This window comes from Augochlora pura, chromosome 11 (genome assembly GCF_028453695.1).
Source record: "Augochlora pura isolate Apur16 chromosome 11, APUR_v2.2.1, whole genome shotgun sequence".
Classification (NCBI taxonomy): Eukaryota; Metazoa; Arthropoda; class Insecta; order Hymenoptera; family Halictidae; genus Augochlora; species Augochlora pura.
In genome coordinates, this window is record NC_135782.1 from 8,944,814 (window position 1) to 8,970,080 (window position 25,267).

Genomic DNA, 25,267 nt, shown 5'->3' on the forward strand with positions numbered 1-25,267 from the left:
GGTCCCGTTAAAATAAAACTTCGATTTTCTGCAGCCATGAACACCACCGCACAGGAATAATTCTTGGTGGTGGGCGCAATACCGTGTCGGCCAAGTCGGAGGAACACGTTGCCTGCTGTTCAGTTAGTAGCCTTGCCGGCTGTTAGTGTTGTCAATATCATCGTCGGGCGTAGTACTACGCACTGAAACGCGAGGTATTGATTCACAGTGACTTGTGCAGCACCCGAGGCACAAAGGATCGATCCGTGCAGTCTTCGTTCTGTCCCTGAATTATAAGGTATAGGTATCTAAAGGTACATATCTAAAACACGTGTTAATTCCGTAAACGAGCAGTTTTGATCGCCGTGTGACCACCGAGTTCGCAATAAATAGATCGCGTCCAAACAGCGGTCGCGTAGCTTCACTTACCTACGGCTTACAGGATTATTGATCACGGGGAGCAGCCGTGGTTGCTCACGGGGACAAAAGGATATTCTAATGTTTCGCTTGGCCCACGAATAAAGAACGTTACGCGACGCGCCACGTTTGCCGTTGAAACAAAACGAGTGATAGCACTGTAATCCTGTGCAAACTGCGAACAAAGAGATTGTTGGTACACTGTGGTACGCGGATGCGCTAGATTGCTGAAGATACTCAGTGCCATTCGGGTGCTAGCTGATTGATACCTAGTGCAACTTCGCAAGTCTCTCGTTATGTTTCGGTCGATTCGAAACCGTTAAGCATAGTTATTCCAGAGTACAGCTATTCAGCGTAGTTGTCAGAAGTTGTTGTTCGAAATTACTTCGTTTCCGAGGATACAATAAAAGTGAATCAGCAAGGACATCGAAACGAGTTCATTCTGCTGTATGATTGCCTGGTACGTTTTCAAAATTGATTGTGACGTTTCAAATCGGTGTTGAAATCTGAAGTTGTGCGATGTGGAGTGCAATGATTTCGATACACGTAAACTTTCAGCAGTGAAGGACAAAATTTATTCTCGTACCTCGTGTAAGACTAGGTTGATGCACCTGAGATACTCGTTGAATCACAGTTTCACAATAGCTACAAATTTTTCGATGCCTTGTACAGTGAGCAAATAGTTTCTTCATTGATTGGCAAATATTGTTTGTCTTTTATTGTGGTGTAAAATTGGTGTGACATTTGTGTTGTGTAATGTGGGTTATAGCACCGTGAAGCTGAAGCTTCGAAAAATCTGGTATTTTAACGCCGTATACTTTCGTTATGTTATTCATGGTGATTATTCGACTAAGTACTTCTATCTTCCAAATGACGAATGTTTCTTGAAAATAATCCGCTCTAAAATTTTTAACACGAATTTTCACGTTACACTTCTGAAAACATTGTCTAGCTCGATGTAATTCTGAAAACGATCCGTACTTTTCAGTTCAATTCTTGGACATCAATTATTACTCCCGGCATTGAAAGTTTTACCTTCGCTGTACGTGTCTTTGAAGTTCGCGTAAGTGTGCCGAAATTCCGAAATATAAGAAATTCCGATAATTCTGAGGTATGACAAATTTATTATAACGGTTTTTAAAAATCTGTGACAAGCAAAACGACCGATTGAGGTGCATCGCGTAAAATGCAAAGTATTGATCGTTGGACCTCGTGCCGCTGCGAATTAAATAGATTAATCGCGTTATCTTACGTAATTTTAGGACGGGAGCAGTACTCGCAAGGTGCACCATTCACATGCCCGGTGATTATTTTTCCTTTAAAGATTATAGAGCGATTGTAACCCCTTAGAGACCGTCAATCGTCGCGTCGTGCATGAATTGTTCCATCTTCGAAACGTGGTAGATATTTGTAAAAATACACATAACGAGTAGTATGTAACACTGATTCAAAATAGTGACAGAATTGGGGATGAGTAGTGGAAGTTAGTACAGCGAATGCCAAGGAGTGCAGATGCGGTTATGCCGTTGCAACACCGCCCCTCGTATGCTCGTAAAATATTAAAATGATGCATTTCAAACGTTGTTTCCTTACATAAAACTTTAACCCAGACTTGTACGAGATTTAATTTAAAAATGATTTCTAAATAAGTATTTTAAATAACATTATCCGCTGTTTGATTATAAATGCATTTGGTTCGATATTATATTCTTTATTTGACCAATAAAAGTATTTGAGACATGCTGGAAAAATCGGGAATACAATAATTATTATAAGAACTGTAGAAATAACGTTCTCAAATAACGTTAAAAATAAATAGCAAAGAGTTGATGTTAATGAACTTTGTAAGGTATTGTGTAAGGTATAGGGTATTGGGATTAAAACCGTATTACGTAGTACACAAATTAGAGATTATCTGCATTGCGAAATGCGAACGTAATTATCCAGTTTTGCCCTAACTATACGAAATCCTCAGTCTATATGAATCCTCTGAAATCCACATACATATAGTGTATACACACATTCTACTTGATGAATCCATTTGATTTTCCATTTTAATACTTATGAATTCCATTCTTGAACATTAATCCCAATAAACTAGAAACAAGAAAGCTACGTATCGTCTATAAATGCTTTTTAAGAGACAGAATCTCTTAAAAAGTTTTACAAAATTGTTAACTAAAATCTGTGGTTTAATTGAAGAGAAACTTATACCTGTGTTATGCATATTGCTCACAGTAGTTCTTTGACGTAGATGTTCGTATTCAAAACGATGATAAATTCGATCAATGTGGCTTCCGCTAACAGTTACGAGTGCTATGTGCCTTAGGCCATGCCAATGAATAACGCACGGGCGCATTTAAAGGAAATTTTCCAGAAATTGTTACTCGATACTGAAAATGAATGCACATGCATTGAATCTGAAATCGGAGGTGTGCAGGAAAATGCTGTTCAACTTTACGGAGAAACCAGACTTCGTATACAAGATTCAAAGCGGTGGAGGAGGAGGGGGGGTGGGTGACTAACAATAATAAATAGAGTCGTCAACTGGCGATGTGTCTTTATCACGTTCGTTGTCTAATTAGTAGAAACAGTGGGATTTAGTCGAAAGAAGGAAATAAACTAACTAGCTACTTGGTTCAGCTTTTTTAATGGAAAAATTCCGCCCTCGAAAACTATTTAATTATTCGAACAATTCCTTTTTCTTATTATTATCGAGATCTACAGTTTTCAACATTTATAATTAACAAATCTTGCAATATATAAAAACCGTAGAATTTTTATAACCATTGCACATGAAAGTAATATGAATTCAAAAAACGGTTTCCTCTTTCGAATTACAATATAATTAAAAAATTAGAAAAAGTATTTTTAATGAAGAAAAATTTAAGGCTTCAAGAGTCTTTTATGTTGTTGTTAAAACTACTTTATGGAAGAGTTATATGTAATAAATGCATTCGGTTTATCATTATCTATTCACGTTTATAGACTTAATTAATAATATCACAGTAACCAAATATTCGAAATTCCGCATAAATTGGAGGATATATACATATATAATGATATTATTCATTATTTCGATCGCAGAACTCTGTTGTACCGTTTGTCACTTACCTGGTAACTACAATAGCACAGCAGTCCGGTTGCACTTCATTAGAGATTCATAGTTGCTACATAAGGCAAACGGAAGAAACAATGCTCGATCACGAGTGTCGCGAACGGAATGTTATGGGTATTCGGAACAATGTTACAGCCATGGTAATTGCTTTCATGTTTTATCGACGGAACTGTAGAAAACAGCGCCTATATTTGGACTATGAAAGTTTGATAGAGTCCGCGATGCAACGAGATCCATATTAAATAAGAAGGGAGTTGCAATGGCACATGCAGCTGCTTTTACAGTCTGACGCTCACCACTTCCTCTGCGTTCTTCCTCCCTTCGGTTATTGTTTCTGAGGCTATTAATAGTCTAGTATCGTAAAGCAAGACGAGCGTTAGGACGTAAGGACAATGTAGCTTTTAAGACATAGTATCTAAGGACCAAGGGGCGCGACATCAAAGAGAGCGAGCGGTATCCGCCGTTGCGATACCAACATTTTGTCAACGGAAATCGGGTGACCGATTTCGTCTTTTGGAAGGACGATCAGAGTTGTTCCGAAAGTCGAGGAGCAAGAACGGTTAACAATTGTCGAGTAGTCTTGTATCCTCGGCTAGCGGTATTTTCTGTTAATGATGCTATACCGTACAATTTTTTAATTTAAATCAACGTATTCTTATATTCCTGCAATAGATTACTTGACAATGTGTACTTTGCGAGAAATACTTCAGTGAAGAACAAAGTACTGTAGAAAAATAAGGAATCTTTAATTATTTATAATAGAATAAACGTACCAGCATGCTTACCAATGAAGACACAAATTTTATATTGAATTGTTTATCCGCAATTCGTTGTCACACAACTCTATATTATACTTACTTTTATAATTTACCATGAGAAACATTTGCGTAGAATATGTGTGCAACAATGTGAAGGCATTGAACGATTAGTTGACACAGATTTTACAGATAACAAACATTTCATATAGATATTTATAGTTATGTTATAATTATAATCATTCAAATAAGAGCGACACCCCGTACATTGTTACTTTTCTATTATATAATACCGAGAGGAACTTTTAAACTTGCCTAATTTTAAAGCTGCCTCTGACAAGAAATGTTTAATCGATAAAATGAAACATATACATACTAAATGAATAATACAGTTATATGGGCTCCCGGATATACTCAATTAACTCCAGGTGTTACGGAAGTTTTCAAATTAGAATTCACGTTGAAAGAACGTCAGGGATATTGTAACACATTTTGTCATATTATTCAATAACTTTCTATAATGTTCATCGTAATATTTTGTAATACTTTTTTAAATTACACAACTAAATAAGCATGCCTACAGTATTGAAAATGTATAAGAAATTCAAATCGATTTTTGGGAATCAGATATTACTATTTATTATTTGACTGTCTTATTCTACATATGATACCATTTTGCATCGTTAATGCACAAAACTGAGTTAACAATGTCTGTTAGCCGAATATCTGTACAACTATACAATCTGTGTAATTTCATATTTAATGTCCACAAAAACGGACGGTTTTTGTCGTTTCCGGTTTAAACATTGTTTATATACGTTGTATATATCATTATTTTTAAGAAAATCTACGCAACACTTTCATACAAAAACAATTGCATAACTGTTACCGTCAAAGCATCAACTTTCTCTGAATTAATTCCGAAACAACACTGTTACGAGAAACATGAGGATTACGTGCATTAGAATTGGACGCATAAAAATCTATAACATTTATTTAAAGTTATTAAACCAGAAAATGTTAATTGTTGGACACACTGTCGTCGTGTTAATGCTAATTTTTCTTCTGCGATTGCCCAAGTTATCAGAACGTTTTTTATGAGAAATTTATTGAGGAACATCTCTTTGTTCAAGGATAGACTATAGATTGCGCGCATACAACCACGTCGTCGTTGTAAAACAATTTATATTAATAGCGTTTACAGCTCGGTGATTTTAGGTGTTAAAGAGCTCGATTGCAACACATTTTTTTGTCGGTTGTAGGGACAGTGTATTTGTACAGACAGTTAAGTAATGTTATCGCGATCAGAGATGGCTAAAGTGTTTAATTGTGTCGTCTTTCGTAGGTCAGAAGTACGGGCGCCTAGATTCGGTGGAGTAGAGTGAGTAAAATTGGAACATGGACGTCAGACTGCTGCTGTTAGCCCTGGGGATCATCGGAACGATGGTTGCCACGGTCGCGACGAGATTCGGCTTTCCTGGGTTCAACAAGATCGCCCAGATCTTCCTCGCTTTGGTGCTACTTCCGGTGCTCTGCAGGTTCCATCGAAAGCTCTACATTATCTTCAAGATGCTGCCTCGCGATGTGATGTAAGTACCAGGTGATTTGTTGTTGACTCTGGCGGTAGAGGTTGCTTCAAAGCCTCGGGTTCACGGAGTGGCAGGTTTACGAGTTAGACGTTCACGAACTGATATGTTTTTCAGCACGCATCGTTGTTTAACATGCTAATTGCGACACGAGCAATTCAAGTTATTTCATCGTAGAGAGGGGGGGGGGGGGGATAATTTTAATAGCTATTACTGCTGTGAACATACAAATTTGTATTGTAAATTGCTATTATTACACGATTACTGTTGTGTATCCTCTATAGAAATTGCTATCATTACACGATTACTGTTATTTATACCCTATAAAAGTTACACCTTGATAATTTATACGTTTTCTTGCATTCGAAAAATCTACACATGTCATAAACGCGCAGAAATCAAATTTCAAGGTTGATTAATCTCAAAACCGACGTAGCACTCGATGTTAAACGAGACAGCACCTTTTCTCAGATTTTTAAGATGTTATTGGTCGAAGCAACTTTTAATTGTAATATAAAATTTATGAAATATTTACTTTCAATTTCATAGTAATCAATAATTTTATATCTATTATTGACATGAATGTGTTAGATTGTACTACCATAATCTTCGCAATTATTATATAATTTTTTAAATAGTTAATTCCTTTCGCAATTAATGAAACGAATGAAAGTAAAATAGAAACGAAAATTTAACATTGAGCTAAATTTGTACGACCCAATGACCGGTCGGTAAAATGTTAATAAGTTAACACATTTGGTGGATTAATGTAATTTGTAGTAAAATGATGGGATGAGGTTGTCATTATTTATATCGTTTCCAGAATATCGGCATACAAAAAATTCCAGAGAGCATGTATTCTACTTCTCGACAATAGAAAAAAAGGTTTTAAGCGTATATTCGAAGTCTTATCTAGCGTTTCAAAGTTTTCTGTTACGAAAGAAGCTCGAAGTGGCTTTCTCGAGGGTGATTATTGGTTTCACGTAAACCTTTCATTAGCCTCGAACAATTTCCGTTCGCGCGGTCAATCTACACGCGATTGAACGCATGCGATCCAAAAAAATGATTAAGGAACAAATAATTAATGCCGGCTTTTTATTTCGAATTTCTCAGATCTTTAAACTATGCCTTGTTGTAACTACTAAACAGGATTATGCACAATAACGTAATTCGATGCGATGCACACAGCATGAAATATAATGTATCATGCATAATTAGTATATTTAAGAGATGAATAAAAATTGGTGGATTATATCGCGTACAATTAAAAGTACGATAGAGCAATATTTGAATTTTCAATTTTATTAAATGAAACGACGATTAGAATATTCTAGAAGGTACAGCAGCTTTTTAATAATTTAACTGATTAAAGTCGTAATAGTTTATAATGTAAAGTCGTAAGATATTAAACGAAGATGTCGAATAAAAGTAAGTAAGGTTAACTGTGTCCATGTATTTTTTTCAAATACAACATGGAACAATGTCAACGTATTCTGCATTCTGCTATGAGCAAACATCGTGTGCGCATAGATGAATAGCGATCATAGAAACGAAAGACCACCGACTCCGAGAAACGGCAGTTATCATCTGCCTGTCGCGTACTTTCAACTTTCACACGTCGCCTACTTTATCAACCTTATCTCGCCGAGCTTATTATAAGTATAAATATGCATTGCATGTTACATGCAACGCGTTAGGAAAAAACGGGGTACATTTCCGTACCGTGCTCGCAATTCCATGGGAGAACTATCATGCGGTTACTTACAGTTCCCAAAATTACGAAAATACCGTACAAGATTAATTTTTTCTATCGTAACAACATAATTATTATCATTATTTAAGATCAACATTGTTTTTCTTTCGTTCTGTAGTTACTTGCAGTGTATACAGTCCTAAACAGAAAGAGCGTGCCGTGAAAAAATTAGAACAAATGAATTCACGCGAACAAAGTGATAGCGCATTTAGAAAATACAAGTACACATTCACGTAATATGTGTAAATTATATGTAAACAACGGCAAGAGCAATGTAATACGGCTATGAATAATGTAACGAATCGTATCTTAACCGTATGTGTGTTTGTGCAAAACGAATTTTTAAACTTGATTTTCTCGAAAACTGAATCCCGAACAAAGAAAAGTTATTGTATACTTTTTGTCATGCTTTTTTCATGAGCAATCATCTGGTACCGGCTTGTATATACATGTCAAGAACACTCTGTGTATTTGCAGAAGATAATGCTGCAACGCGTTGCGAAAATCGTGCACGGATATTTCTGAAAAGAAAAGTGCGCTGTTCTTCGATGGCAAGCGCGTTTGCACGAAAAATGGCGGTCGTTACAATTCGCAACGACCGCCGTATTATATACGTAATAATTCGATTCTTTTAGCTAGAAATTGATCTATAATGTTTCATAGCTTCAGTCTCTATTGAATAGTAATATTAAATGTTCGTCATATGATTCTGTACAATGTGCTGCAGTTTTGTCACTTGAAACAATAAAGGATATGCATACGTCAATTTGAAACTGTGAAAACGAGTAATATAATTTCGCAGGTTTTCAACTCTGTGTGTTTCTATAAAATTATATCGGTCATCTTTCAAATCAAATTTATCAAATTTATCGAAATAATACATCGTCATTTTGTGGCGCGTCTTTACCGAGGTTGTTGACGTTGTAAAAGAAATCGAACACTCGATTCGCGATCACCACAATTCAGTCGCTCAACTGCCTCTGTTGCCTAACGGACCTTTTTGGCGAACATGTGTAGCCTTGCGTGGGTCAGTGACCGATCATAATCCGAGAAATCGTACTTTGGAAGCGTGGCTGCGACCGTTTTCGCAGATAAAAACGCGACGCGAGATAAATAAAAATCACAAGGTAAAGAACGGAACACTACATCAGAACTTATCCATACAACATTGTTGAGAAAACTTGTTTCGTTAGAAATTCCTCGAATGTCGATCGCGTTTTGCATTGAAATAAAATTTGGTATTGTTTGAATAATTATTCAAACTTTTGGTTCGCTTCTTTCTCGTTTTGACACTTTGATTAATATTTATTTGTACACGAAATCGTTAATTATATTTATTACATTTATTAATTATATCAATTATACAATTTGGTATATTTTATAATTTGACTGATTTAAAAAACGACGTCGCTTCTATTGTATCGCTTTTTGGTTGATATATGCTTACGGTCTCCGACGTTGTTCAATAATACATAAACTAGCTGTTAATTGTTTCCTTGAACATATCAGCATTTGTCGACATATAATTGGTCAATAATGCTTGCATAGGTTAACATCGCGTGTAATGATTAACACACGTTAGTTCGAAGATTCGTCGCTACGCTCATTCAAACGCTTAACAAAAATAGATTACATTGAACCGCCTGATCTAAATCTAATTGTGTTAATTATAGAAATTCTTTTACGGATGCGACAACGCGTATGGTAAATTATTGCTTTACGTTTTAAAATGAAATTACAAGAACAAATTATATAATAAATCTGCCGCGAAATATTCTGAACCTTAGGCCGTACGATGGAAAATCGGGGTATATTCAAATACCTTTCGAGAGTTCACAATATACAGGGTGTCCCGTATTTTTCGTACATACCACGGCAGTGGCTACTAAAACTAAGAATAAGACCAAAATGTTATATAACAAGAGGTTCATTAATACTTTAATAAAAATTTATGACAAAAGTGCAAAATGTCATTTAAATTTTTCCAAAAATATTTAACATCGACGAGTTATTGAACTTATCGTTAATTTCGACGGTGTTAATTTTTGTAAATGATTCATCTTATCTACGTTAATTATGTCTTCCTCGTTTCTTATTTTTATCATAATTTATGGACAAAGTAATTAATCTTATTTTTACTTGTAGAGCACATTCGCGAGGTATATATGGAAAAATATGAGACACTGTACATACTTTTAGTATTTGTACAAAGAATTTCTCAATCATTTTATAAACAAATTTAATACATTTATATATATATTTATTATATCATTGTATACATTTTCATGTATAAAATACGATCGTGAAGATTGCCTCAGTTTTCGTTAATAAATTAGTTTGCTGATTTTAGCATTCCTGATGTAGTGTCACTCAAAATTATATCAATATTAAGCCTCCGTATCTGTATCTAGTTAGCAACAGCTCTAATCATAACTGCTAGTCAATAATGGGGACAGTCACAGTTGCAACCCCTCCATGTTTAGAAACGGATAATGCATATATGCGTAAATTATGCTATCCCGCTGGTGACTCTCTTGAAACAACTACTGCTAATGAACCGAGATAGAAGTGGATGCTATCCTGAGACATATTGCTAAAGCTATCATGCATTAGGTCAGAAGTCCAGATAAATATCTTTGATTACGGAGAACGAGACATTGTTGAGCGTATTCTGGGGCAGTTAGCAACAAAGTGAATGAAATTACCAAGAGAAATCTTATTATACAATTACACGTACTGTGCATGTTTCTAGCTTTTACTGAACTTTCGTTCAGTGACAGTACTTCGGCGAACGACACAGTCGTAGTGAAAGGGTTAAGCTATTTTCAAGGTGTAATTCGAATTTAATTAAAACTACACAATAAGAAGAGGTACTTACATTAATTGACCCAAATATCCGTTGTAAATATCATGTAACAGCTTGCATAACACAGATATGACTAAACTGTGATCTTTGTCCAGCAAAGAACTTATCTTCATCGATTGCAACAAACACGGAATAAATATAAATTTCTTTTTTTTAACAGTATCAGTGAACTGGATGTAATACAGAGATGCACTGAAATTCGTCCAACTATTTTAATCACACATATAATGACTGATAAAAAGCTATGGTTTCACAATAGAAAACATTAACATCGCCTGTGCCCCAATTTTGGGACACCTTGTACAAAATTTAATTTATCCGGCACTTCTATAGAGGATGAAAGGCTAACTTTTACTCTTTGACCTCAACTCTGTCCCTAAAACAGTGTCACACGCTAATGTGTTAACGTCATTTAGAAGAGAGTTCCGCGTTACGTCGAGCATCCGTTTTGATGAATCGCTTCAGCCATATTTGGTAGTGGCCATCGCCTCGCCCGGCTCCAGTCTTGCATATTTAAGTTATCTTTGCGCAGTTTCGAGTATTGAATATGATAGTAGCATGTGCTAGCAGCTTTTTGGTGCGAAAGATAGTAGAACCTGAGACGAGTGCGATTATCTGATTCAGTCAATTCTAGAACAGCATTTTCACTATGCAGCGGATGGAATTATATTTTGTTTAACATTGGAAAGTATGAATATTCTCGAGATTCCTTTGCAAGAACTTATTACTACATTTAGTTAATTCAAGAGGAATTTTCCTTACGCAGAAACAGCCGAACCAGGATAGTTGCTGAAAGGAGCCTTTTTCCTCTTACCTCTCTATTTCTATTTTTGTTAGAAACATTTAATGATTAAGCATTAATTAATTTGTTGAGTAATTTGATAATTGTTGACTAATCTGCGGCTTTATAACAAAACCAATGCGTTTAAATGTAAAACTGCAAAAGCATTAGAAGAATTTAAGAATATTGTTAGGTCGCCTTCAACTTATTGCAATTATTAAAAGAGGAGTAACATTTTCATCTGACTTACGTTTCTTACAATTAACTCTGACAATTTTTTAATTTACACGAAGACTGGGCAGTTACTTTACGAAATGTTGAAACAGTGGTTTCTTTATAGTGACACTGCCTGTGCACGCTGGTTACAATCTACTGTTTTTCTTATGAATAGTAAGCACACACAAGAGCAAAATGTGCTACTGTTTTGCATAATTGAATTAGGGTTCCTCATATATTTATCGCATATTTTTCGATTTTTCAAAAAATAGTGTAAAGTACGTTGGAATTTAATGTAGCCTTATGTCTTCGTTACTGCGCAATATAAAATGCAAGTTAATTTCGAAATGTTTTAAATTCTATCTGTGGTAATTTTCGGTTGAGAACGATAATTTTTAAACATTTAGAAAGAAAAGAAGCGTGTTGGTACAACAGTCGCGATGAATTCGTTATGTAGCATGCGATGTAATGTCCTTAGGGCGTTACACCGGCTTGGAAATGAAAGAAATAATTGCGGATGCATATGAAAATGTAAAGAGGTTTCATTTTGCATTAACGACAGATGCGTACGTTTAATCAAAATTATATAACATTCCAAAAACTATAGGCGAGAATCATTCTTGTCATTCTACGTTGTTTCAGAAATATTACGTCGAAAGCCAGCGAGAGAAATGTTTTTTTTTTTTAAATCGAAAATATTACCTTGAATTTGAAACAACGGCAGTAAATTTTTAAATTTTCACGTCACATTTTCGTTGCTGCGGCGACTGATCCCGGTAACTTTTTAAACTTAACTGCTTCCTCAACGACTTTCACTTTAAAGAGAGTGAAGAAATAACTGGCTTGCAAATGTTTCAATAATGTAAACAGGTAGAATGTCGTAAATTGTTCCAGTTATACCACTTTTCTGTCCAACCTTGTCTATTATTCGCGATAATGATGATTCCATAATATAAAGAGAAACACCGTGAATGAAAAATTAATGTAACTTATCGCTTTTTGCACAGCAACGATAATTTTTCAGCAATGATAACAATATCAATATCAGGGACATCTCATTAATTTTTTTCATTTAAATAAATGCATATCAAAATGAAATGCATTTTTTTCTTATTATTATGTATTATCGCCGACGTTTTGAACACGCCTTTCAGTAATCGCAATAAAGGAACTATCGGTTATTATGTATCTCAATGACATACATAGATAAACTAGCAAAATTTACTATGGAAATACAAGTATCACGTTTGGAAGATGAAGCTGAATATGTCACTTATCTTATGAATTGAAATAATATATAGAAAAGTTTCTGCAAAAACAGTATTATTAATTTGTAAACATTATTTCTCAATTGCGTGGATGTAAATATACGTATATAAATGATGTAGACCAGTTTTAGAATAACCAAAGTTTTCTCATGTCATAACGATGATATGCAGTGCCTGCCCTCGTTGCACTGCGCTCACGTATCTCTTCGTGTACTATTAGCGCCGTTATCTTCTCTGCTCTTCACTGTAAATATTCTCTTACTGTAAACTGAAGAGGATTTCTATCTTCTTATTAGTTAAGAAATCTGGAAAATTTTTAGCTTTTGATATCTGTTATCTATGCATTTACAAACGCGAACGTTGCATAAAGAAATGCATTAAACGAGCAATGATTTAAATAACAAACTAGCTGCATCAATATAATATTAAACTGCTTTATTACTTAACGTATCATTCGCCGCGTTGGCACAAACTTGAACTTCGCATCAACTATTGACAAAAATTAAATTACAGTATTTAATCATCTGCGTTCTTTGCTGAGATTGTTCCCGCGGCCATTGATAATTTACTATGTCTTCGCAGGGGGAATGTTCAAACGAGAAACACTTGAAAAGTATTCCAAAGGTCGTGTCGCTATCGTTTCAAATGTGAAACGTAATATGCGATGCTATTTAAGTATACTTATAACTCACAAACAAGCTTGCATTTTTATTCTATAACGTTCATACAAAGTCCTGCCGATGAACTTACAGTGTGTCACTGAATGAGTAACGCGTATTTGCTTTGGTATATCAAGGTGATCGCAACAGCTATCCGGTTTAAACAGTGCCACTTCAAATGTTAAATGCTGGACCAGTATTGATAAAAATCACGCTGGTTTCAGTAATACTACAGCAACAGACATTAGGATTATCGCTGCAATTGTTTCCTCAACCCTCTCGAACCTAACCAAATTTTTTGCTTGGTAGTATTTATTTGTTAATGTTGTCATTTTATTATTTTATTTTTCTATTATATTTTATCTAACGATGTATTATATATTAATATTTTTGTATTATATTTTAATATTTTATTATTTATTATAATTGAGACATTTTTGCAAACACCCCCAATCATTCATGCAAGCTCGGGGAAACATTCTTTTTAAAATAAACGAATTTATCTGTTTATATATTATCGTAATTAACACCTAGTTGGCTGTAATAAAAGCGAATTTTCAAGTTTGATAAGAGAAGTCTGTGAGCGACACGGACACGACGACTGGACGCGGGGCACTCGAAAGTGCTAAATGGAAAAGCAGCAGAGTTCTACATATTCCTGTGCAGTCTCTCCAAACTAATGTGCATGCATGAATTTGTTTTCGTGTACTCAATCACGTAGAAGCTCTTCTTTATAAGAAGCTATTTTTAAAAGTTGCAGAATTGCGCGGGTAAGGATACATAACGTCGCGACGCATCGTCAACGGTGATATCAAATAGGTTTATCTGGAAATGAATACGCTCGTCAGTTTATGCGTATTTTATTCTCAAATTGCGACGATCACTGGCGAATTCAGTGATAGTATTCAAATTATTAGCAATGGTATAAAATCCGACTCTAGTAAACAGATTTACCTAAATCTAGAGGCAATCGAACAAACGTGAACCTAATTAAGTTTTGAGCAGGCTTGCTACGTAAAATTTGCGATATAAGTGTGCATTGTTTACAAAGTAACATAATTCTTTTTTAAATTTGAGTATATTTAACGGAGAAACGTATTCAATGATTGACATTTCAGTTGTTGTAATGTTAACTAAATAAATTCAGAATGTTACTGTATAGTACTGTAAGAGAGAGCTATGAATGTAAACAAAATATATCCTGAAATGCTGATTAATGTGAATATATCGCGTTTGAGTTTAGAATTAACAGCGAGCTTCGAAATGGAGCACATTTATGAAGGAAAACGGGTCACGGCGTAACGCCGCGAATTCGAACGACGCACATTATATTGTAGAAATCAACTTTGTGTTTTAGATTTCTTTATCGTGCCATAACGGCAGAGCTTGAGATGAAAGTCCAGCGTCGAAACAATATGACCGTCACGAAGATTTTCAAGAAGAGAGTGGAACGTTACCCGACGAAGCCATGTTTCATCATAGAGGATCGCGTTTGGACCAATTCTGATGTACGTTTCGATTAAATTTCTAGCAAATGTTCGTTTCTTTATCCATTTTATTGCATTGAAAACAAAGCGCTACAAATAACAAAGGGAACCCAAGAGGTTTGGAACATTGATATAAAATTTCATTAATCTAAAACAGATTACTGTACAACAAATATTATGCTTTTACGTCATGCTGTAAATATGAATGTATGTAAAACACTGGAGTCGAAACATTCAAACTAATTAATTGACTTTATCATTTATTACTAATTTAAATAATCTTCTACGCTGACGTAAATCTCTTTGATTCGCATTTGAGCAAAATAAAAGTTTATGTAAACGTCCAGAGTCCACTGATTAAATTACTAAATTATTATTGTCTAAGTTAGTACCTAGGTAAATAGATACCTATGTAATTATATAGAACATTTATTCATGGGAAATTTGTCATTAGAATCGATGGAACATTAAAGTATTTAGACATCGTAATTTAGTAATTATTGTTGTTGTTAGTGACGCAGTTACTTCGGACAGTCCATTGAACGTTCAAAATTAGCTTTTGGTTCTTTATCGGAGACGACTGCAGCAGATTTTCTTGTTTATTGATCTACTGCTATCACTTTTACCACCGCACCGTCTACTGTTATAAGAAAATTATTTTTAACGAACCTTCAAGTGGCCTATATTTATACAATGGTTTCTTCCTACTCCTGTTCGTTTACCATACTGTTGAAGTTCGAAAGAAAACAAGACTCGTGTACATTTTATACAAATTTATTCATTCCGTAGTTTAAAGTTGTGGTTCGAATACAGAAACATAATATAGTAATATCAATTGTAACAAGGTCTTATCCACTCGGATATCTAAACATTTACAGAGCCACTGTACGATTGCGTAAAATGGAATGTTCGAATTTTCCGTAATTTTGCAACAGACGGAATCCTTAAATAAATCTTTCGTCGATCGAGACATCGGTCAAGTCCTTGATACAGACATTCTAGAATCTGTTAACTAATTAGTGTAATTAATATGGCTGCGTTTATGGATTGCAGATTAACAAGTACAGCAACCAGATTGCGTCAGTATTTCAAAAGGCGGGGTACAAGAAAGGGGATGCTGTGGCTTTGATGATGCAGAACAGGCCAGAGTACGTTGCGATCTGGCTCGGATTGGGGAAACTGGGCGTCGTGACGGCTCTAATCAACACGAACTTACGACTCCAGTCATTAATTCATTGCTTTCGCATAGCCGAAGTGAAGAGCATCATTTACGCGGAAGATTATTCGTCTGGTAAATATTCCGTAAGGGCTATAACACCAGCGATAACAAGGGAAAAACATTTTGCCAATCGTGCTCGGTGCAGTCTCGTTCCTTGCTGTGAACGTCGCTGATTATTTACAATCGAAAGATATTTTCAGAAGAAACGATTCTATAAAGAATAAATAAATATAAACTGAAAATACTTGCGCGGGCCTCCGTATATTACTATCAGAAGATCCCAATTACATTAATTTCCTTATGAAGGAAAAAAATCTGAAAATTTTTACAATTATTGTTTTAACTCTAGATCCAATACGATTTTTTCTGACCTACAGTATTTCTATTTTACATAATTTATTGCATTTTATGCGTATGGAATTTAATGTTGCGACTCATACAACAGACACACTGTTCATCGTGTTTTAAAGATAAACGAATATGACAATGTAAAAATTATTTCATACAAAATGTGGTACAGTTTTTAATGGCGTCTTAGAGTCACCACTCGAGTGCAAAGAGTTGAAAAACCGAATCCAGTCATTCTGATTGCTGAACACATTCAGTGTCCGATTAAAATATATTCAGACTTAATGGACTGTGTTCGTCATAGATGATTTAATACTTGTCAAAAAGGGTAACAAATATTGCACAAGTAATATACAATCACTGACATTCTCAAAATTGGGCCGAATGGTTTGAGCTTTTTTTGTAAAATCTCAATTGTATTTTAAACATAATTAAAACTGATTTACCGCTGTTGCGAGAATTTCGCGTTGCCTCGAAGGACGCTGAAGTTCCTCTTTAAGGTGCAGTAGCCTATGATTAGTTACGATAGGTTGACGGGTGAAAACAACTATGAGATTTAAGTGGCATTGTGAATAATGTCATTAAGCAGGATCACGCAAACATGCTTGCTATTTTTAATGAAATGTGTTCATTGGCCGGGGCAACGTTGATTATAGTTTAAACATGTCGTTCCAATGTTATAAATTTCGAAACCCTCGAAAACGCATCCAAAATATGTATAAAAATATCTGAAAAAATCTATTTTAAACACGTTAAATTGTTTATAGCTTCCTACAAAAATATACCGTTCTGCGCGAACATCGTTCGCATAACTTTTACCATTGAAGGGAAACAAATTCTAGATACAATTTTAGATATAAATTTATTAGAGAATAATAAAGTAAATCGAGCATGGCTATGGTTGGCCCGTGGCTATATTTAACTACAATTTTTCATCTACTTCGATGAATGCTTCAAAGCCCTTTCAGTTAGTTGCTATTTCCGTCCTGTCTTTGCAAAGGTGTGGGCACAGGCATTACGGACGGTGAACGATGATAAAAATGTGTGAAATGTCAATTCTCGTTTTAGCCATCAACGACATCAAGGACTCGATGCCGAATGTGCAGTTGTACAAGGTGTACACCAACCCCGAGAAAGACGAAATCGGCGTGCACAATTTAAATAAATTGCTAGCGGAAGCATCTACGGAGGAACCGGTTGTGACAGAAGAGATTGGGTATAGGGACAAATTGATTTACATCTACACGAGCGGTACCACGGGTCTGCCGAAAGTGGCGATCGTGCCCAATTCGAGGTAAGATGATTTACTTTATGCAAAATATAAATCACAAGATGCAGGAGCTACGTAGAAGCTAAACTTCGTGTCTTAACAATTTTTAAATTCTTTAAATGCTTCTACCGCGTTGCGTTCGACCCATTCATTTATGAAAAACATCTATAATCCGCAGTCTAGTAATTAGTATCGAAGCTGAACTGATGAACATAGAAAAGCGACAATTTGCTTGAAGAAATTAGCCGAACGAATTGCTTCAATCCATGACAAGACCCTCGATCGTTTCTCTCGACTTGCAAATTACCATTTTCCAATACGACTTCGACGTATATTTATACATATTCGTAGTACATTTCTTTAAAGGAAGGTTTTATTTTCACGTCGCCGTTTCATCGGACAAAACAGAACACGTCAATGACTTTTTCCATAGTGATACCAGGAAATGGATCATCGTCGGAGTGCTCGATATGAAATTATGGTGGAAACGCCATTTAATGCGTTGACGGAACTAAATGGGTACTTTCGCGGTTCTTCTTCTTTACGGTTACTGGCGAGACCATGGTTGCGCGCACAGGAATATCAATATTCAGTATCTCGCTTCTGTTTCGCATAGCACGAATTGCATTCGCAAAAGCTATCATCTTGAAAAATTGCTCCTTGAAACGTTTTTTTAGTTTAATTATGCTTGATGGGGCGTTGCGTCAGAATCTTGTGAAGGGGATACAGAAATAAAGGCTTGATATTCTAATTTCTAATTATGAATATATGCAAGTATAAATTAGTTGGTGACTTTGAAAAAATATTCATTCAAGAAAGAAAGAACGCAGCCAAGGTTTTCACGCGTTCTTTGCTTTGAATGATGCGTGACGGAAAGGCTCGACAACGATTTTACTTCCTGAAAAATTTAATTTATCTTTTCTTTAATCTACTTCAACCGCGTAACATGGTCAAGGTCAGTGAATTGTCAAGTTTTATAACCGAGAATCCACGACAATCGTTAACACAAGAGTTGATATATTATGTAAAAATATTGATCAACTGGGTATGTAGGTCACTTTAAGCGACGCGTCAAAACGTTATTTCTCTGGAATTCGTCACTAAAGTGGATGGTTTTGATGAAGTGCTTTATTTATGACGAAATATATTGCCGTTGCAATGCATATAAATATTATATTTACATTTGGTGAAGGAACGTTGCCGTTATAATTTTTCAACAGTGAAAAAATTAGATCCGGTCGAATATTACCTATCATTTTAGTCGCACCTATTGAAAACATAAATGAAAAATCTTGGCTTTACTCAATTGATTTAATTCTGACAATGTAACTGGTTGTAGTATGCTATCCGGGAATCATTAAATTGACTTTAGATACGGAAAGTGAAACGAAATGATAAAATATTAATTAACCATGTGGATCAATTCAGCCATGTACACGTGGTGTATACTTTACAAACTGTATAAATGTCATGTGGAAACATGTAACTTATACCACGGTATATAAAATTTACGTAGATATTATTTTAATTTCTTATGCTTATTTTATATTTATATTTCCAATAAATAAATTCTGAACTGCTCGAAAGATGTTGAAACAACAATTTTTAAATGCTTGCCAATTGTGCAATAACATTTTGTCTATCGGAACCCCTGTTTGCTAATTATTTCGATCGAAGCTCTTATTAAAATGTAGAAATTGTTAGTTAACGATGTTTCGGTTGATTGAGATGACCTGCCGTGAGAGTTTTTTTTTTTTAAACTGACATCTATTCTTACTTAGACACTGTTCCGTGAGCAGAACGAATTATCTCCCTACTGAACGTATAAATGATCCATAATCCTCTCAGGAAAGCCTTACGACTCGTCGAGAATGGGATTACATGTAAATGCAGTTCGAGACTCTGCCCGAGACTGCTTCCTGTCTACCTGCATTATGACTGTTTTGCTAATAAAATACCGTACTCATTTCGCCCTAATAATTTTCATTCTAAATGTTTGCTGATTTCGTTCACGCAAATGCCATTGCATCCGATGAAATAATTTTATTTGCGCTTGTAAATTTAAATAAAATCGACTGATTCCATTATTTAACAAAGAAGAATTTCTTGGGAGCTAAATTGAACTTATCGTAATAATAATAAAGTTGCATTCTCTCTTAATTTTCAGGATAATTATTAAAATTAATCTTTCATGACGCTTATATTCAATTTTATATAAAGATTAAATACGTATAGACATTTTCAATGTATCCTTACATTGGTACTTGAAATATTTTAATAAAATAAACATGCATGAAACTATAATTACAGCAATAGTAAATATTTTATTCGAGTAACTAATTGCCGAATGACAATTTAATTAATAATTCTTATACATTATGGCAAGTGCTGAGAATTACTAATAAAAATGAATTGTTTATTTCCAGGTTTTTGTTGGTTGTAATGCCATTTAACTTGCTCGGATTGAAGTCGAACGATACTTTATACAATCCAAATCCACTGTACCACACTGCTGGTGGTATGTTAGGAGTCGGTTTTGCGATTTTGAAAGGTATACCGACCGTTTTGAGACCCAAGTTTTCAGTGACGGCTTATTGGACAGATTGCATCAAACATAATTGTACCGTAGGTGGCTTTTTGATGTCTAATACACTTTAAATAGCTTCATTCCCAGTCTTAGTACATTGTAGTAATTATAATTACTCTATGTATCTTTGTTTATAATTGTGCATTATAATTCTTAGTCTAATATAATAAGAGAGGAATTATGTCTACTCGTGCATCACAACGATCATTTTTATTGATCACAATATTAGTAAAAGTTTCTCACTAACTTTCTATTATTTTCCGTGGTTATATTGATGCTACCTCATTGGGATTATAGATCAAGATATCAGAAGTATAGAAAGGATTTATTTTACGAAAATTTTTTATATCGAAATATTTGTACTTTTAAAATACATATTTTCTTTCTAAATTTAGTTATATCATTAACAAAGAGAGAGGTACTTTAGGCTCTAATTGTTTCTAAGTGGCTGACCTTGTATATAGTTTCAGTTTACTAAAAATTACTATAGAAATTAAATGATAAAATAGTTGAAATCTAAATAACAATTTTATTAATGAAATATAATCTTGTATGTTTCTTCAGGCGGCACAGTATGTCGGAGAAATGTGTCGTTACCTATTAAATGCTCCGCCCAAAGGAGAGGATAATGCTCATCGTTTGAGAATCATGTTTGGAAACGGCATGAGGCCACAAATTTGGAGCGAATTTGTTAAGCGCTTCAATATTAGTCGGATTACCGAGTTCTACGGATCCAGCGAAGGGAACGCGAACATTGGTAATTATTAACTTTTTTGGAGCTGTACGAACAAGATACATTTTTTTTATAATTTTATACATCGTATAAAATAAATTCAATCGAAGTTGAATTGAAATAAAATGGAAGTTACTACTTTGGCATTTATTGCAAAATTTGTTTAAATCAAATTATAGTGAACGTGGACGGTCGCACCGGTGCTGTTGGTTTTGTACCACTGATTGTACCCAGATCATTTCATCCTGTGGCAATCATTCGTGTCAACAGAGAGACCTATGAACCAGTTAGAGGTTCTAACGGATTGTGTATAAGGGCGGATATCAGTAAGAATATAGTTATTATATTGATATATTAGCAGTGATTAATGTTTCCCATTTATAATAAAATTGATCTCTGTTTCAGATGAACCAGGCATGTTTATAGGATTAATAAAAGAAGGAAACGCTTCGAGGGAATTCAATGGATATTTAGACAAGGAAGCATCAAAGAAGAAGATCATAGAGAATGTGTTTGTTAAAGACGATAAGGCTTTTCTGACAGGTGAGTTGTACTGAGAAAATTAAAACTAATTGCAGAAAAACTGTGTAACCAAACTGTTCTCATTTGAAATAACTTCCATTTTTTTTTCTTTTCAGGTGATATATTAATACAAGATGAATACGGATATATTTACTTTAAAGATAGAGTAGGAGATACATTTAGGTGGAAAGGAGAAAATGTCGCTACCGCCGAAGTAGAGGGTGTTATTAGTAATATTGCTGGGCAGCGGGATGCTACTGTCTATGGAGTTCAGGTTTGTAATTTTAAGAACGTAATACACTCATCTGTTAGACATAATTAATTCGAGTTTATTTCCTCCTGAAGAGAATTGCTTAAAGGTATTTATTGTTATCTTTTAAGGTGCCTGGAATGGAGGGAAGGGCAGGCATGGCAGCAATAGTCGATCCAGATAGCCTACTAGATTTCAAGGCTCTTGCACAAGGTCTGGAGAAAGCTCTGCCAGCGTATGCAAGACCAATTTTCTTGCGAATTGTGAAAGAACTTGAAATGACAGGGACATTCAAATTGAAAAAAGTGAATCTACAAAAGGAAGGCTTCGATCCCAGCAAAGTGCAAGACAAGATGTACTTCCTTTCTGCAAACAAGGAGTACGTCGAAATTACACCTGAACTTTATCAGGAAATCATATCCGGCTCAAGGAAGTTCTAGTCGTTGTGTTAATGCTTCTCAAACAACTTGTAAGCGTTGGATATATTTTTAAAAGTTAGACGTATAATTTTTTTTACGATGTGAACATGACTTTATGCACGCGCCTTGTAGATACAATGCTTAGGATTTTATAATATTACATAAACCATTGAACTTAGGTGGAAGTTTTCGGACAATGTTATTTTTATGAAAGCTCAAAAGAAGCTTGTGTAGTAAGGAATTTCTGTCACAAAGAGAGTTCGATTTTGCCAACAGTCACATTGAAACGAACGAATATGGTGACATGTTCCTCTATATTTTATAAATATTCTGTACATTTTTAAATGAATAAATGATGTGTAGTATAAGAAAAATTGGCATTGTAGATAGAAAAATAGTCCAAATAAAATCATACTTACTATGCTACATTGGTATTCATGGGAGAAACCTTATTTACACAACGTGTGAATCCTTTTAAATTCGCAAATGATAAAAGAAAATATTTCACAGAACTTTATTCTGTGATTATTAAAGTAATTATTAAAATATAGTAACATATACACCAAATGTACATACACACTTGTTATTGTATACTATTCTCTAAAATTTGTTATGTTTAGTTCAATCTGTACTTTTCTTAATGATTCTTAGCAAAATTATTATCAATGAAATTAATAATGTAAGATTACTAGCGAAACTTAACTAATTAATGTAGTTACGATAGTCAAAAATATTATCTATTACTTGTTTTAGCATTATTCAATGGTAAATATTATCTATTATTTATAAATTAAAAAATGTTAAATAGGTGTATATATTATAAGTCTATTTCATAGAAACAAATATTTAAATAAACTGATTTCAATTTTTCATCGGGAAGAATGTAAACTATAATTAACAGATCTGTGTAAATACTAACATATTTTTGTCATTTGCTTCTCTATGTACTTATTTATAAACTGCTCATACATAATTCTAATGTGAAAGATAAACTTGAATAGTTGAGTGCAAAAGACTTTAATGAATGTGACCACTTTTCCTGACACGACTTTTTATGGCATATATCATGCGAATCTCTTCGTTAAGATACTGTTACATAAAAAAAAAGACAAACTGAAATGACCGGAAAATTGTATACTGTCCAATTTGATTGATTATTATTTAACGTTGTCTTTGATTTGTGATATAAATTATGTTTCTAGTAAATAACAATTTTTAATATGTAAATTATACAAATTTTGATTTAAACGATTGTGACGTATAATTTTATATGTAACGTCCCTTCAATGATTAAAACCATGTGTACTTAAAGAATGATTCACGATCTTACATAGTTTTGTAATAAATAAAAAGAATCTTATTCCGCTAAAATATTCTTCGAGTATATGGACAGATTTGCGTGAACTATTTTTTGTTACTTTATCAACTTAAAGTGTACTTTAAATGTTATTGTATATATATGCAATTGTATAATCGATAAGTCAATAATAAATAAAAACCTTCTTGAATACTATGCACATGGCAAATAAAGTTTATTCATTCCTTTTACATTTTCGAAATCAATATTTCAACATTGTTCATTTTTAGTTTGCATTTGTAACTATATATTTCGTTACTATCAAAAAATCTGTTTATAAAACACATACAATAAATTATATAAACTAGCCGCTGTGATTTTGTTTGAATAAAAAGTATGAAATTAAATAAGTCATTGTTTTGAAAAATCTTGTGTACTTTAATTGTGTCTCTAGAAATATCACTGCATTATTTACAAATATGAACAAGATACGATCGCAATGTTCAAATCACAAATAATAATTATGGCAATTATTCTGAGCGTCATAATTAATGAAACTAACACAGGCTTTTTTTATTACAACCGACCTGCAGCCATATCTAAGAAACCTTAGATTACTAAAGAATTCTAAAGTTACATCATATAACGATGCAACCATTTATGCCCTTTGAATTGTGTTAATGTATTTCAACTTATATTAATTGAATGTACAACAGACAAGATTGTAAAATACAATAGTATAACAATTACATGCATACTTTTGCGTACAAAAATGTAATTTACTCAAATAGGATGCATATAGAGATATAAATTATATATTGTGTAGAATGTCTTATGCTAATTTATTTTGTAATGCCAATGTATATAATAAATATCGGCAGAAACAATTCTATATCTATCTTACAAATCTTAGTTAAACAACTTTTCACACTACCAATTATATGGTGCATTTTTTTAAGTTAACTGTAATGAATGTTTCTAGCCTTTATGAATAAATTATATGTGTATATCGTAAATGCTACATATTTTACAAAATTTATGAAATTTCTAGCATATAAATTTATTTTTTCTTTGCTAATCTTTCTAACATTTCCCATCATTTGGGGTTGGTCACAGATGCGATCCAACTTTTCGATTTTAACCATGAATCTGCAACCACTTTTATAATACCTATGGAAAGAGGAAATTGTTTCAGCTATCAGCTGGGTGGTATAGCTTTAGCAGTTTGTCCAAAACCCAAGTTAGGCCGAGTTCCAAACCACGACATTTTCCATTCTAAGGTTTCTTGAAGCAATCTCTCCTCTTCAGGTGAAAAGTGTAGTAGAGTAGCGACAGCTCTCGTTAAATGCAGAGCCTTGTTAATAGAAAAAGAATTAAATATTATAAAATAACTAACATTGATAAATAAAATAGTGTTGTGCTTGGGTTTAATATTACGTCGTGTAAAGTTTACCTCATATTCTCTACTCGTTAGGAACTTTATAAGAACATGTTTAAGATATTTAAAATTAACGTCGTCGTCTCTTGCATTACTATGCCTAGCGGTGACAGTCTTTGACGAACTGGGTTTAAGTATTGCTGCTGAGGGTTCCACGTCACTATCCAATGACGAAGATGGTACTCTTAATTCTCGTTGAAGAGTTTTCTTCATGTCTGCTAATCGCTGTTGCAAGACTTTAACTGTCTAAAAATACATTAAACAATTAATATTCTATAACACATACTTCTTTTTTACAC

At 34.0% G+C, this 25,267-nt stretch overlaps 2 protein-coding genes across 4 annotated transcripts in view; one reads left to right on the forward strand and one right to left on the reverse strand.

Annotated features, from left to right (window-relative positions):
- Positions 1-23,750, forward strand: LOC144477307 (long-chain fatty acid transport protein 4). 3 transcript variants are annotated; one of them, XM_078194948.1, is made up of 11 exons: positions 1-293; positions 5,615-5,858; positions 14,756-14,906; positions 15,939-16,176; positions 17,521-17,746; positions 20,149-20,347; positions 20,874-21,066; positions 21,222-21,368; positions 21,448-21,585; positions 21,681-21,838; positions 21,946-23,750. In XM_078194948.1, the coding sequence occupies exons 2-11, from the start codon at positions 5,668-5,670 to the stop codon at positions 22,252-22,254; spliced, it is 1,950 nt and encodes a 649-aa protein (XP_078051074.1). In that variant the 5' UTR covers positions 1-293; positions 5,615-5,667; the 3' UTR covers positions 22,255-23,750. The 3 variants fall into 3 exon arrangements, with proteins under 3 accessions (XP_078051074.1, XP_078051075.1, XP_078051076.1); XM_078194949.1 differs by having other exon boundaries at positions 1-277; XM_078194950.1 differs by lacking the exon at positions 1-293 and adding an exon at positions 356-856.
- Positions 23,747-25,267, reverse strand: part of LOC144477309 (uncharacterized) — an 8,549-nt gene continuing 7,028 nt past the window's right edge. The window contains exons 7-8 of the mRNA XM_078194952.1: positions 24,984-25,214; positions 23,747-24,884 (exon numbers count right to left, since the gene is read on the reverse strand). Of these exons, the coding sequence (XP_078051078.1) occupies positions 24,729-24,884; positions 24,984-25,214 (387 nt within the window). The 3' untranslated portion in view covers positions 23,747-24,728. The remainder of the gene's footprint in view (positions 24,885-24,983; positions 25,215-25,267) is intronic.